The sequence below is a fragment of the Macrobrachium nipponense genome, chromosome 37, assembly GCF_015104395.2.
Source record: "Macrobrachium nipponense isolate FS-2020 chromosome 37, ASM1510439v2, whole genome shotgun sequence".
Classification (NCBI taxonomy): domain Eukaryota; kingdom Metazoa; phylum Arthropoda; class Malacostraca; order Decapoda; family Palaemonidae; genus Macrobrachium; species Macrobrachium nipponense.
In genome coordinates, this window is record NC_061097.1 from 19,143,753 (window position 1) to 19,159,524 (window position 15,772).

The following is a 15,772-nucleotide window of genomic DNA, read 5'->3' on the forward strand; positions in this document are numbered from 1 at the left end:
CTTGCCTGCTCGATCGTGCATTCGACATTCCGTCGTCCAGACCCTCATCTGTTAACTGTCATATTTAATCGTTCTTACCCTGCTTTGTGCTTGTCGATTTGCTGGTTCGTTTTCTATTCATTTTCCTCTCTGCGTTTTCTATTCATTTTCCTCTCTGCGTTTTCTGTTCATTTTTCCTCTCTCTCTTTAACCCCATCTGTAGTAATATTATATCGTATTTATTACTATTTTAAATCGCTCCAATTAGTATAGTTTATTATTTGTGACTTGTTCATTTCATCACAACACCCACCCCCATCTCCTCTCACCCCTCCTCCCTCCTCTGTCCCCCGCCACTTGACAGAAGATTGATAAATGATATCTACTTTCGTATTCTTATCAAGTGGATTATTTATTTTTTTATTATTTTTGTTTCCTTGCTCTAGTAGTCTCGTGAATATGTCATTATTTTCGTTTAGTTTTTCTGTTTTTAAGAATTTATATATCTAATTATTTTTTTTAAAGTTTTTCCTATTCTGAAGAACAGGAATTAAGAAGAGATTCATTTTTCATATGATATTAAGTGGATAATTCATCTTGTATTTTTTCGTATATTTACTAGTATCTAAATAAGAAGAGATTCATTAGACCTGAATTACCGGTAATGGATCTCTTTTTGTTAATTTTTATTTATTTATTTATTTATTTATTTATTTATTTATTTATTATTTTTTTTTTTTAATTTCCTCAGTTCCCCGAAAAATGATTAAAACTTACTTTTTCATTTGATATTCGGTCGACATCGTCCTGTTTTAGACTTGGGTTTTCGACGGTAAATAGTTTAGTTTTCTGTTATGAAATTTTCTTCCCATCTTCATGAAAAATTTTGTTTTCACTTGAACCAAAGCTCCTCAGCGGCGTGGTTGGTATGGTATTAGCGTCGCACCTCGGTGGTCGCGGGTTCGATTCTCGGCCATTCCATTGTGGAGTGAGAGATGTGTATTTCTGGTGATAGAAGTTCACTCTCGACGTGGTTCGGAAGTCACGTAAAGCCGTTGGTCCCGTTGCTGAATAACCACTGGTTCCATGCAACGTAAAAGCACCATACAAACAAAACAAATCGATGTTATTTCTATGTTTAGTAATTTAGTATCTTAACTAGCATTATTCATGAGACGTGAGTTTCTATACATGGATACATGTTTTTTTATTGTGTTTAATGTTCATGTCAGCCTTTTAAGTACTAATACATAGTGGTATTCATTGCGTTGTCATATCACCATTTCATAAATTAAAATTTCTATCTTCGTGTATATTTAACAGGAATCTTGTAATGAGATTACTTTCTTTTAAATATTATTTTGCCTTTATTTTTGAATAAGCATCTCTTTTATTAATCCAATGCTTAACTTTTCCCATTTTGTGTTTTGAAACTTAAATAATGAAATCCTACTCCAACCGAGGTCTTGTGGATGGATTTGCTGCCTTTCACTTGATTATCCAATGTCTAATATCAGTTTCTTACTTTTGTTTATGTTAAGTTACTTTTTTAATACTTATGAAACAACTCTCTCTGTCTGTCTGTCTGTTTCTCTACTGGATACCAGTTTCTCATTAATAGTGTTTTTCGATCATTATAGATGGCGCTTTGTGTCCATCTTTTATCGGATTGAACCTGATATCTACAGACTAATCATTTTCTGCCCTTTGGTTTTCCTCCTTATTAATTTCTTTCATTTATTTACGATCTGTTTTTCTGTCTGCTCAGCAGTACAGGTGTTTTCGTTTTCCTATTTTCAATTTCTCTCTCTTCTGTGACCTCATCCTTTAACTGTTATTGCTCTGTATCACTTGACTCACTTATTATCTTTGCATTGTCGTTTACCATCAATTCTTCCCGTCTTTGTGCTCATACTACAACTTTTTCTCATTTCTTTCATTGGTAATTTATATCGTTCTGAATTTATTATCTGTGGCGTCCTCATTTCATAGTCCATCCACCCCTCCCCCTCCATCCCCCTCCTATCTCCTTCTCCGTACCTCTCCATCCCCCTCCTATCTCCTTCGTACCTCCCCCTCCATCCCCGCCCTCCTATCATCCTTCCCCTCCAGTATCCCCCTCCCCCCCATCCTCCTCCCCCTCTCCTTCCTCCCCCGTACCTCCCCTCCATCGCCCGCCAGCCTTTTCAAAAATAATTATATTATTTTTAACTTTGTGTAATTTTGCCAAGTCTCAGAAATATGATTTAATAAGAAATTTTACTTTTTCATTTGCTATTGGTAGATCACTTTTCTTTTATGTTTTCGTATATTTGGTACCTAACTAACAATAATAGTTCAGTAGACCTGAAATCCTGTGAAATGGATAGATTTATTTGGTGTTTTTCCCTTACCGCCCTTATAAATGACTATAACTAACTGTCCTGTACATTGTATATGGATTTTTAAAAGAATAATGTTCAATTTTTCATTTTTTCCCTCTAATCTTTCCTCCGCACCTTCCCTGAAAAAAGGAAATGTACACTTTTGCATTTCGTATCTTGTCGATAATTTTTCTATTTTTGGTAATTCGGTATCAAATTATCAAATGGCAATGTTTATTAATTCTCACTTATTATAAATGTTTTTTTTTCTTTTTTTTTTTTTGCATTTCTCACTTTGCATTCCACGTAAGCAAGAGATTCACAAGTTAGCATATTATTGTCGGATGATTTTAATTTCCTATTCTATATATATATATATATATATATATATATATATATATATATATATATATATATATATATATATATATATATATATATATATATATATATATATATATATATATATATATATATATATATATATATATATATATATATAGTATTTTTGTAATAAAATAAGTTTTATTACAAGAATTCTATATATATGATAGAAAATTATATTTATCCGACGATGATATGACAACTTAGTGAATATCATTTTAACAAAATGGAAAGTGAGAAATGCAAAAAAAAAAAATACTTTTACAATACGTCAGAATAAACAATCATTGCCATTTAGATACTGAATTACCACAAATATCAAAATTATCGACAAGATACGAAATGCAGAAGTGTACATTTTTTTTAGGGAGGGTCAGGAGGAACGATTGATAAGTAAAAAAAAAGTACAATGTTCAGAAACTTAGTTTTAATCATTCTTAAGGGCGGTCAGTGAACAAAAATAAATAATTTTTTTTTTTAATTTGTTGAAACTTTTACTGTTGAATAAGAATTTCGTTAGTATTCCAAGGATTCAGAGTTGAATCAACCTTCTTCTTCCCATTTTCGAGTTTTGAGTTGTAAAAAAACTTGGGTACCCTTTATACCCAGGTCTTGTAGATAGATTGTTACACTACACTTCACTTGATTGTGTTTAGTCTGATATCATTTCCTTATTCTTATCGTGAGCTTAAATGCTTTTCTAATCTTTATGGAGCCTGTTCTCTCCTTTTGTTTTTTATTTTATTTTTTATTTTTTCTCTCCTTTTATTTTTTATTTTATTTTTTATTTTTTCTCTCCTCTTATTTTTTTATTTTATTTTTTATTTTTTCTCTCCTTTTGTTTTTTATTTTATTTTTTATTTTTTCTCACCTTTTATTTTTTTCTGCTAAATTCCAGTTTCCATTCAGATTCTCTTTAACTGATTTATAAATGTGTCCATCGTTTTTTAGCAGATATCTGAGATTCATATTTTATTCTTTTTTATTTTCTGTCAATCAATATCTCACATTTACTTTTTTTGTTGTTGTTGCTTGTCTGTGCTCAGCAGTACAGGTGTTCTCACTTTCGTGTTTTGAATTTCTCGTTCTACCTGATCGCATCTGTAAACTGTTATTGCTTTATATCAATTGCCTTACTTTTAATTTTTCTTTATCTTCATTATTACTCATCGATTTGCCGTTATATCTCATTTATTTTTACTCTCTGACCTCGTCTACAGCTTTCTCTCATCATTTCTTTTACTGCTCTTTAATGTCCTTCTTAATAGTCTAATATATTATCTATACTCCTCCTCCACCTCCTCCTCCTCTCCCCGCCCAGCAGTGAGAAAATATATAAATTATATCAAATCTTGCGTTCATATTAAGTGGATTTATATTTATCACAAAGCTGGATCTCATATATTATATATATATATATATATATATATATATATATATATATATATATATATACGTATATATATATATATATATATAATATATATAATATATACTATATATATATATATATATATATATATATAATATATATATATATATATATATATATATATATATATATATATTAATATATGTATATATAATATATATATATATATATATATATATATATATATATATATATATATATATATATATATATATATATATATATAATATATATATATATATATATATATATATAAGTTGCAGATAAAGAGGGATATTCAAGAATCCAAGATGCAGTAAAAGTTTATACGCCCGATTGTTATTGGAGATGAAGCATGATAGACAATACGTTGTGCTGCCAGAGACGGGCAGTTACTACTATATTTTGTGTTTTGAGCTGGCCAATGTGTTTTATGTGTATAAGCTGTTTTATGTGAGCTATGGATAGGCAGGGGCTAGCCAGGGTAGTGGCCGAGCATCTGTTACATAAAAGAGGGCTATAATTAATAATATGTTTAATGTACCATTATAATGTGAGGTGCAGATTCATCATATTTAACTTCCCATGGAGACAGAGTTCGAGCGACAACCTAGAGAAAGCTGATAAATCTTTTCTGGGATGGTGTGACACTAAGATGCTTACTTAAGCAGGTCAATGTTCGTTCTGTGGGTATGTGAGTTCGTGAGGGCTTGTTCAAGGTGCCTTTGAAAACTGGCTGTGACCAGTTATTTGGGGCATTGACGAAGAGTGTGAATTCATGTGTACGTGTGCCGCCCTCTTCGTTCTATGGCATCTTTAGCCAAAACTAGGGAAAGACTTATGGAGAGGTCTGTGCGAGAAAGGCAGAGCCACGATGGCGTATGCCGAGGTGTTTCCTTTTGAAAGTGTGTGAAATTCTAAGCTGTAATGGGTAAGTGTTATTATGCTTTAGCCAAAGGGATGGCTTGTTTTGATATCTTGTAAAGATGTTCTATTTCATTTAATCTTTTGACTTTGTCTTTACAACTGTGTGTGCTCACTAGTGTGTTCTCCTGTCTTTTAAACAGGCGGTTCTAGTGAGGGGGCCGAGTGTCCTAGTGGAGGGAACTATAATATTCTGGAGAAGAGATAATTGGTGTGACTAATTACTGATTAAGACATTTAAATACCGGGGGGTTATCTGAGTTAGTTGTCTGTGGGACTTGAACTATTATCATTCCATTAATTATCCTGTAAGAATCTAAATTTTTCAGTTAGTACTTTACTTTGAATAAACGTATGTATTTTTGTAACTCCGACTCTGATTTGATGACCTTAGATAAGAGAGAGAGAGAGAGAGAGAGAGAGAGAGAGAGAGAGAGAGAAAGGCTATGCCAGTGATCACCTTGAGAGAGAGAGAGAGAGAGAGAGAGAGAGAGAGAGAGAGAGAGAGAGAGAGAGGGAGGGACTGAGGGTTACCAGTTCGCCTACCGCTCTGGCTAAACGCATACCAAATATTAAAATAGCAGGGGCGACGCCCTTCGCTGTTAATATATATATATATATATATATATATATATATATATATATATATATATATATGTAATGTATACATGCCTTTCTTTCAAATGTTTTCTAATCTCGAAAATAAGAATAGAGATGACTTTCATTTTTACCTTTGGCATCTGGTCGATAATTTTCTGTTATGACTTCGATTATTTGGTAATTAAATGTCAAGTGCGTTTATTGATTGTTAGACCTAAATTCCTGCAAACGAATCGGGTTCTTTTGGCTCATTTCCTTCAGTTCCCATAAAGATGATTGAAACTTGATGTTGCAATTTGCATTAGGTTGGCAATTATTTATTTGACATTGGTTCTTCATAATAAAACAGTTATTTTTTCTAGTTTTGTTAAGTTTCTTCCTCACCTTCCCACATATTTTTTTATTTTTCTTTATTACTTTACAATTTTTTTTTATTTTCTTCCCCACCTACTTACACATTTTTTATTAGATTTTCTTCCCTACGTTTTTGCAAATTTTCTTATTAGATTTTCTTCCCCACGTTTTTGCAAATTTTCTTATTAAATTTTCTTCCCCACCTTTTTAGAATTTTTTTTATTAAATTTCTTCCCCACCTTGTTACAAATTTTTTATTAGATTTTATTCCCCAACCTTTTTACAATTTTTTATTTTCTTCCTCACCTTTCTGCTATTTTTTTTTATTTTCTTCCCCACCTCTTACATTTTTTTTCCTACCTTTTTACAATTTTTTTTTTATCTTCACCACCTTTTTACATTTTTTTTTAGTTTTCCCCACTTTTGTAAAAAAAATTTTTTATTTTCTTCCCCACCTTTCTACAATTTCTTTATTGGATTTTCTTCCTCATCTTTTAAAGTTTTTTTTTCTTCCCCACCTTTTTACAAATTTTTTTATTAGATTTTCTTCCCACCTTTTAACAATTTTCTTCCCCACATTCTAAAAAATTTTTTTGTATTAGATTTTCTTCTTCGCCTTTTTACAATTTCTTTTCTCCACCTTCCTACAAACTATTTTTTTTAATCTTCTTCCCCATCTTCCTACAAATCTAATCTGCAATTCGTATCATTTCAATTATTTACCTATTTTAGGCAATTAAGTAGAGAATAGCAATATTTATCAGACTTGACGTACTCAAAATTGATAAATTTTTAATCTTCCAGCATATCCATTTTACACAAGAACGATATTCACTAATTTGGCTTTTTATTACTAGGTAAATTCCATTTCCCATATTGGTGTTCATTGAACAGAATACATGTGATCAGATATTTTCATATATATGTGTATATACATACATACATACATTCATTCCTTTATAGTGTCTTAGAAAAGACGAAAGCGCTTGGATTTCTGCCTATCATTTTCCTGTGGTATTCGCATATTTAATGAAGTCACGTGCATCTACTGTGATTTTTTAAGCATATATATATATATATATATCAAGAATCTCATTTATTAAACCAAAGTTTAGAGAAGAATACACTTTCTATTCCCATTTTCGTGTTCGAAGACGTAAATAACCAGTTATTCTTTAAACGCAGGTCTCATAGATAGATGTGCTACATTTATTTTGTCAGATATCATTTATCTTGTTCTTATTTTCCGATTGAATGCTTTTTCAAATCTTTATGGAGCAGGGTGTGTCTTTTTTTTTTCCATCGATTAAATTCCAGTTTTTATTCTGACTTTCTATAACTGATTTGTAGATGCCGTTTTCTGCCCATCTTTGATCGTTGTAAGTAGGTATCTAAGATTCATATGTTATGCATTTTGATTTCCTCCCAATCGGTATTTCAATAATTTTTTTTAAGTCTGCTGAGTTGTACTTTCGAATTTTATAAATCTCTCTTTCTCCTTTCTCTGACCTTATCTGTTAACTGTTATTGCTTTATATCATGTGTCTTATTTTTTTTATGAGCTCCATTATTACTTATGAATATACAGTTACTCCTCCTTATTAATTTTTTTCTCTCTTTGACCTATTTACAACTTTCTCTTATCATTCCTCTTATTGTTCGTCTGTATCTCTCTGAATAGTTTTATTTGTTATCTGTGCCTTGTTCACGTTTTCAGCATCGTTAAATGAAAGTATTCGTTCTGCGTATCTGAATTTATTTTATTTTCTATGATTAATTTTTTTTCTTCTGCAAAATGCGAAATAAGTCACTCCTAGCATCTCGATCTACTCTGAGGAACGTTAGTCAAGCTTTTTTATTCTTTATTTATTTTTTATTTTTTTATGGGCATAATACGTCTGTACTCGTGGATTTTTACGTAAATAAGCGTGTTTCCTTGCAAGAAGTTTTTCGAAGAGAAAAAACCTCTTGCAAGGAAACACGTCATAAGACGTTTTACTTTATGTTTCACTGATATGGGCAGTATCCCTCTTCAATCATCGATTTTTGAGTGAATATGTAGGTTACTTGAATAAATAAGTGACCTGGAGAGTGGGCCGGAGATCGCAACTAACCTACGTCTGTCCATTTACCTCTATTTAATTTATTGATGCTTTAATGCTCATACTTGGATACTTATGCTATTAAAAGTGGGTATTAATTCAGTAACGTGTGGATACGTGAGTACATTACCTTGAAGAGGAGCTCTAAAAGTTCATTATAATATAGCCCTGTTCTTCGTCTTCCATTTTATATGCATGGACATTTTGTTGCCTCAGCTGTGTGGAAAATTGCGTTGGCGCATCAGTGACAGATCCATCTTGCTGTTTGTAAGCCCCTCAGTGGCGTGGTTGGTATGGTCTTTGCCTGCCACATCGATTCTCGGTCATTCCATTGAGGGGTTAGAGATGTGTATTCCTGGTGATAGAGAAGTTCACTCTCGACGTGGTTCGGAAGTCAAGTAAAGCCGTTGGTCCCGTTGCTGAATAACCATTGGTTACACGCAACGTAAAAACTCCATACAAACAAACAATCTTGCTGTTTGTCTACGGTGGAAAATTCGAATACCATAAAAGTTCATTTTAGTCGGGGTGGCGCGGGGGGCGGGGCGATAGGTAACAGTTACCACAATGATTTATTGTCCAATTATGAATGGATATCCATTTTCCTGGTCCAAAGTGACTTGAAATAGTCCGAATAAATGTGGCAGCTCCGTAGAATTCCTTTACTAAATTCCCACACGTTTATTGTATCTTGTCAGTATTGGAAAACGTCTGTGGTATTCCTTTGAACTTGACAGAAATTGTATAATTTAAATCTCTACAAATCGTCATATTCTGATCATGTATTTACAATCTTCGACTGAGAATATCTCAGTCAAAGATTGTCAATACAGGATCAGAATTTGGAGTTACTTGAGTATAGTTGTCAGTAAACGTTGGATTTACTTCTTGGTTGAGCATTCCGTGCAATAACAGGGAGCGATTTGTTTTCTGTATTGAATATCCGTAATAGAACGCTCTCCATCGACAGAATCACAAAATCTGGACTGTGAGAAGACTCCCACAAATGTGTGAAAAAAGAGACTGAGACTTCCTGATGCGAAATAAGGAAATCTTATTATAAAAGCCTATTGCTTATATACACTTAACTACCGATTGTGCAGAATTGCTCGGTACCTTTATGCACTTGTGTTGAACGTGTCTTAGTGCATGCAAATGCATATGAAAATATAGTGTTTGCAGTTTTGTATAATATATGTCCTTACTTAACATACAGCTGTCATCACTTCGAAAATAGTAGCTGCCTTAATGACGCAGATATCATCATTGTTGACAAGACAATGTTTGGGAGTTGTGATCACCTGTACATAAGCCTTTTCTGAAAACCTCAGAACATAGGTTTTCCAGGGTGGCTCAAGAATGGTTTAACAGGTTTACCTAGATTCTTGGGCTTTGTTGCTCAAATTCAAGAATGTTTAGCTGTTTTGCATGAGATAAGCAAACACCCCGGAAAGTGACCGTGATGTTGCTTGGTTTTGCTTTGTGTTGCATGTACTGCTGGAAGTAACGACGCTGCTTAATGTTGCTTTGGATTTGGTGTTAAACATCTAAATGAGAAACAGGACCTTTCAATGCTGTTATATTTATATTTTATAAATATTGCATGTTTATCCCCGTTTTAAAGGGAATATTTATTGTGAAAATATATATTGCTATTTTCTTTTCTCTATAGAACGAGTCGTGTAATGAATCTCTCTCTCTCTCTCTCTTCTCTCTCTCTCTCTCTCTCCTCTCTCTCTCTCTCTTCATATAGTTATTATATGTGCACGTAACACGCCATGCCCGATAATGTGACAGGTAACTTCATTTACTATTAAATCTTCATTATTGTAACGTTTATCTCTATTATCTTAATTTTAACCTTTGTCCTTGTATCCTACTTAAGTTTGACCCTGAAGATCTTCACTCTACTCCCGTTACAAGCCTCATAGTTTTCAAGTGATTTTCGTTGACCTCTTCTTAATTATGGACTTTTCACGTGAGACCTTTATTGTACTGACCAGAGTCCTTTGGCCTTCTTAATTGGAAATTTGTCATTGTAAGCTTCAGTTATATTCTTTGTATTTGTGACCTTCATACTTTAACTTCTTTTTCCTTGTAACCTTCATCATTTTCATCTTGGCTTGTCTGTATATAAATTAATCATTTCCTTTTGACCTTCCAAGTATGACCTCTGAGTATGACCTCTGTCCATTTGAAGGTCGTACTTACACTTACAATCTTGTGACTGGTGACTTTTTTCCATAATCCTCCAAATGATAACCCTTAACCCTTTGATCTTGGTAATGTTCCTCGTGGTGGGGTATGCCGGCAGTATACCTCATGAAGTGCACTGTAGGCATTACTTAAAAGTGCTTTGTAGTGTGCCTTTCGCCCCTATTTGTAACCCCTTTTTATTCTACCTCATTGGATATTCTCTTTCTTCTCTCTTACTTTCCACCCTCTCGTGCAGCTGCGAGGTTTTCCTCCTGTTACACCTTTCAAACCTTTTACTGACAATTTCCGTCTCTGCGCTGAATGGCCTCGTAGGTCCCAGTGCTTGGCCTGTGGTATAAATTCTGTATTCAACTCAATTGAAAATTCTGAACTCTTAACCTTCGTTTTTCCTTCCGGCAGAGGAGATCAGATCCTACTTCGGGGAGTCGGTAGCGATGTACTTCAGCTTCCTGGGCTACTACACGATGGCCCTGGCCCTGCCGGCGGCCCTAGGCCTACTGCAGCTAGTGCTCTCCGTGGACACGCTGACGGAGTACGCCCTCTTCGCCGCCTTCAACCTCCTGTGGGTGACGGTCGTTCTTGAAGTGAGTACAACACGCTAACGGATAATACGTGATTTATATATATATATATATATATATATATATATATATATATATATATATATGAGCATATGAGCATTAAGCAATAAATGTCCTTTGATATCCGATTCGCTCTACCTCAGAAATAATTTATATTCATATTTGTAATCCGCAGGTAGAGCGAACTGGATATTAAAGAACATTTGTAGCTTAAAGCTTGCATATGAATTACGTCGTTGTGATAAGTTTATTTATATGTATATATATATATATATATATATATATATATATATATATGTATATATTTTTGTATAATAATGATAATAAAAGGAGCCCATAAAACCACCAAAATATAGAAAGTAAGTACTATATTTCAGAGACTGATATGTCTGTCTTCAGGAAGGTAATGAATGAGGAAAGTTACAGAAAAGGAGGTATTTATACCAAGAGATCCATCCACAGGTAGCCGTTTTACTAGGTCAACCCTGCTGATAATTTCTCTTTAATCTTCTGAAGCGTTGGTTGAAAAAAGATTTTATCTATGATATCTGAATCCCAGATGCCCTTTGGGATGTTCATTACCTGTCTTTGTTTATCATCTGGGTTTTGTACCGACATTTGCTGCTATAAATTACACGTGACAAATTCCAGTTTATTCTGTGGTTTTGGTTATTTTTATGGTTAGAAATAGCTGAGCTCTGTTCTCCATACCTAACTGATCATTCTTGTTGTATTAATCTCTGGGGAAGTAATTTTCCTGTAAAACCGATGTAAGATTGGGCATAGTCCAGGCATGGGATTTTGTATACTACTGTGTCTTTGGGATTGTCTTTTGTTGGACGTTAATCAGGGATTTGGCTGGGGTATTTAGGTAGGTAAAGGCAATAGGGCTAATTTTCCGAGACTCTGGGTCACCGTCTTAATCCTGTCCAGGTGTGGGGTTTTTATTTTATTGTTGTGTGTCTCTCTTGTCTTGTCTTGAGGGGGTCGGTAGAAAATTACTCTTGCTTTATGATTCGCTTTCTCAGTTATATGGTCAGGATACCTTAAAGACGAAAGCTGCTTACGAATTAGTTCAAATTCCTTTTCCCAGAAATCTGGGGAACAAATTCGTAAGGTTCCTAAGAATAGGTTGCTGGATACGCTTATCCTGATAGAAATGTCATGATAACTAAAGTAATGAAAGTATGAAAGTGAGACTGTTGGTTTTCTGTATATGGTAAATTTGTATTATATCGTGTCTTTAATTATTAAAACTTTAGATTTGATGCTGGGCACTAATCCGTTTAATTTTGAAAGGAATTCGTTGAAATTGCCCCACCTATTATCGCAAAATGTTAGAAGATCATCTACATATCTCATCCACAGCATGGTTTTGGGTTTTATTGCATTTATTACTATAGTTTCGAAATATTCCATGTACAGATTGCCTAAAAAAGGACTTAAAGGGCTGCCCACGCTACGCCCGAAAATTTTGCTTATAGAGTGACTCTCCGAACGAAAATACGTCGTTAGATTCACATAATCCAACTAACTTTATTATTTTGCCAAGAGCCAGTGGGAAATGATCTGAATAGGGGAATAATTTTTCCCTCATATATATATGTATATATATATATATATCTATATAATATATATATATATATATACATATATATATATATAATATGTATATATAGACATATATATGTATATATAGACATATAATATATATATATATATATATATATATATATATATATATAAATATATATATATATAGATATATATATATATATATATATATACTATTATATATATATATATATAATATATATATATATATGATATATATAAGGTAGATCGTAATACACCTGACCTGCTTTTATCCTTGTAAAGAAAAGCGAAAAACTTTTCCATTGGCAACACAGCCTGAAAGCCCAGAATCTTTCTCACAAAATTAAATGCTTGAGAGTAGGAGTAACGAAGCAGACTGCCAGACTTACTGTGTCGAGGAATTGTGAATTGTTTGGCTGTGCAATTGCTGATAGCAATCAGGGCGTGATGGAGGAGGTGCAAGCTGTACAGTAGGATTTTAAATCATTCTTTTATTCCTTTTTTTTTTTTTTTTTTTTTTTTTTTTTGCCTGGACACATATATTTATTTATAAATGCGGCGGCTCTTGTAATAGTAGAGGGCTTGTGATTAGGATATTTTCTGCCTCTGTTTTCATAAATGATTTATGTTCTGATTCGACTGCGTGATGGGGAAATGAAGTATATGTATATATATATATATATATATATATAATATATATATATATATATATACACAAATATATAGTATATGCTGCCTCTGCTGTCATAAATGATTTATGTTGTGATTCAACTGGCGTGATAAGAAAGTGAAATTGTATTTATATATATATATATATATATATATATATATATATATATATATATATATATATATAGTATGTATGTATGTATGTATTTATGTATATATATATATATTATATATATATATATATATATATACATGTATATATATTATGATGGTAGATATATATTTATATATATAAGTATATTATATTATAATATACATACGTATATATGCTGTATATGATGTTTTACTCGCATCTGAATCAAACCAAGGTTTTTCAACTGAAATACAAGGGCAATGCCAGCTCCAATATACACAAGTCGTAAAAGAAGTAGGAGTTTAAGTACTTCTGTACTTAAGGCTTTTCCCTGGCCAGGCTTACTGCCTAGCATGCCATCGAGTTTCAGCCAACTTCCCGACCCACCAGTGACCTAGTTCACAGCATATCATTCGAATGAGCCCTTCAGAGTAAAAATGATAGAGGTAAGCAAAGCAGGAGCAACTTGTGGAATGGAAATAAATTTGTGGCTCACACCGGGATCGAACCCCGGCCTTTTTCAGTTGAAAGTCGAGTTCGATCATGATGTGAGTTAGAAATTTATTTCTGTTCCACGCGTGATGCAATGAGAAATAACCATAAGAAACACTGCTTCAAGGAAGTTAATTCGCATACATTAAAAGCATCAGAGCAAAAAGAATGACAAACCAAATATGATAACGAATAACAGAAATACATTCACAGACAAGTTGCTATGTAAGTCAGAGTAAGGAAAGCTGCGTTGCATGGCATTTAAACTTACGAGGATTAGCATCACTATAGTAGATTCACATCAACCGTGCATCTGATGTCTAGGCCAGTCCCGTACGACGCTCCTGATTGGCTGTTGATAAGCCAGTCACAGGGCTGGAGACTCAGTCTCTCTCTCGAGTTCACATAGGCAGGATGTGTGTTCCACGTCTCCTGAGGGATACTTTTGAAAGACGTATCCCTCAGGAGAGGCGGAACATACATCTTGCCTGTGTGAACTCGAGAGAGAGACTGAGAGTTTCCAGCCCTGGGATTGGCTTACCAACAGCCAATGAGGGGCGTCATAAGGGATTGGCATAGACATCAAGTGCACGGTTAATGTGAATTTACTATAGTACCACCAAAATAAAATAAATACCTGTAGTTTTACAGAAAGACCCCTGGTTCTGGGAGTGTGACACCAACCCCCAAAATAAAGTTTTCCTGCCATTTGCTGAAAAAATCTGTGAATGAAATCAAGTAGGTGGCTTCCAACACCCAAGTTATGAATTATGTATATTTAATGGTTTGTTTACTTGTGTCGTCGTAATGACGGTTAACTTTGAAATCATTTTTTGATTGCATCCCACTTATGAGATGTGATGCATAACACGTACTTACACTACGTACTCTACTTATTAAGCTCACTCATTCCTGATCTTTGATAATCGGAGATATGTAATCTGTTTTTAATTGTTATAATTTTTAATATTTTTGCTATTATTCTCAATGTTAGTACTATAACTACCATTAATATGTTGACTATTGTTACTACTACTTCAGCGTATCTAGATCAATGGTTCCCAAACTGGGGTCCATGGCCCCTTGGTGGTCCATGTAGCAGAATGCAGGGGACCATAATCTGAGGATATGTAGTATGTATAAAACCCTGCTTAGCGGTGGGCGGTGGGCCATGGACAAGTACCCTGTTGTTGTTGTTGTTTGAGATTAAGCTGACCTTGTGCCAGCACGGGCTCTTGCTCCTAGAGCAGCCCGTAGGACCCTGTATGAAAAGTGGGTAACGAACAGAAAAAGTTTAGGAACCATTGATCTAGATGACGTGTATCTATTGTAATGCCTCTGCTTTGTATTTTCCATGTATATGCCATGAGCTGAAATAGATATTATTATTATTATTATTATTATTATTATTATTATTATTATTATTTTATTATTAATCATGGGATGGCCGGGGGCATCCTTCTTGGCCTAAGCTGTCTCTCGTGTTGTTTGTTTAAGATGAAGCTGGCTTTATGCCAGCACGGGCCCTTGCTCAAGAGCAGCCCGTAGAGTGTCTCGTGCGTCGATGGCTGGGGCTTGTCTTCCATGCGAGCGCCCTTGTAGTGCTGGGAAGGGGCGGGCGAAATCCGCCCTACAGCCGCAAAATTTTTATTAACTAAATTTTGATTGGTGCTCGGGTTGCGTCTGGTGCTCGTTGCGAGCTGTAGGGAGCGGGAAAGTCTGTTGGGTGATATTCATTGACGGCTTTTCTTTTCCTAGATGCCAGGCTTCCAAGAGGCGCAGTCGGCGATGGTCTGTGGCTTGATCAATAATCTCAATATTCGGGATAATGTCTTGTCGTTTAATTCGTTGGTTATGGGCAGTTTTAGCATGATTGAAGATCGCTCCCTCTTGGGCATGGCAGGAAATTCTTTTCGAAAAACGCATCGTGGTCATCCCTATGTAACTGCCAAGGCATCCTTGGACGG

At 34.1% G+C, this 15,772-nt stretch overlaps 1 protein-coding gene across 6 annotated transcripts in view; it reads left to right on the forward strand.

Moving 5' to 3' along the window:
* LOC135209047 (anoctamin-10-like) overlaps positions 1 to 15,772 on the forward strand; it is a 269,749-nt gene that overhangs the window by 115,141 nt on the left and 138,836 nt on the right. For all 6 annotated transcript variants that reach the window (XM_064241591.1, XM_064241595.1, XM_064241596.1 and 3 more), the window contains one exon: positions 10,734 to 10,918. In XM_064241591.1, coding sequence (XP_064097661.1) covers positions 10,734 to 10,918 — 185 coding nt within the window. The remainder of the gene's footprint in view (positions 1 to 10,733; positions 10,919 to 15,772) is intronic.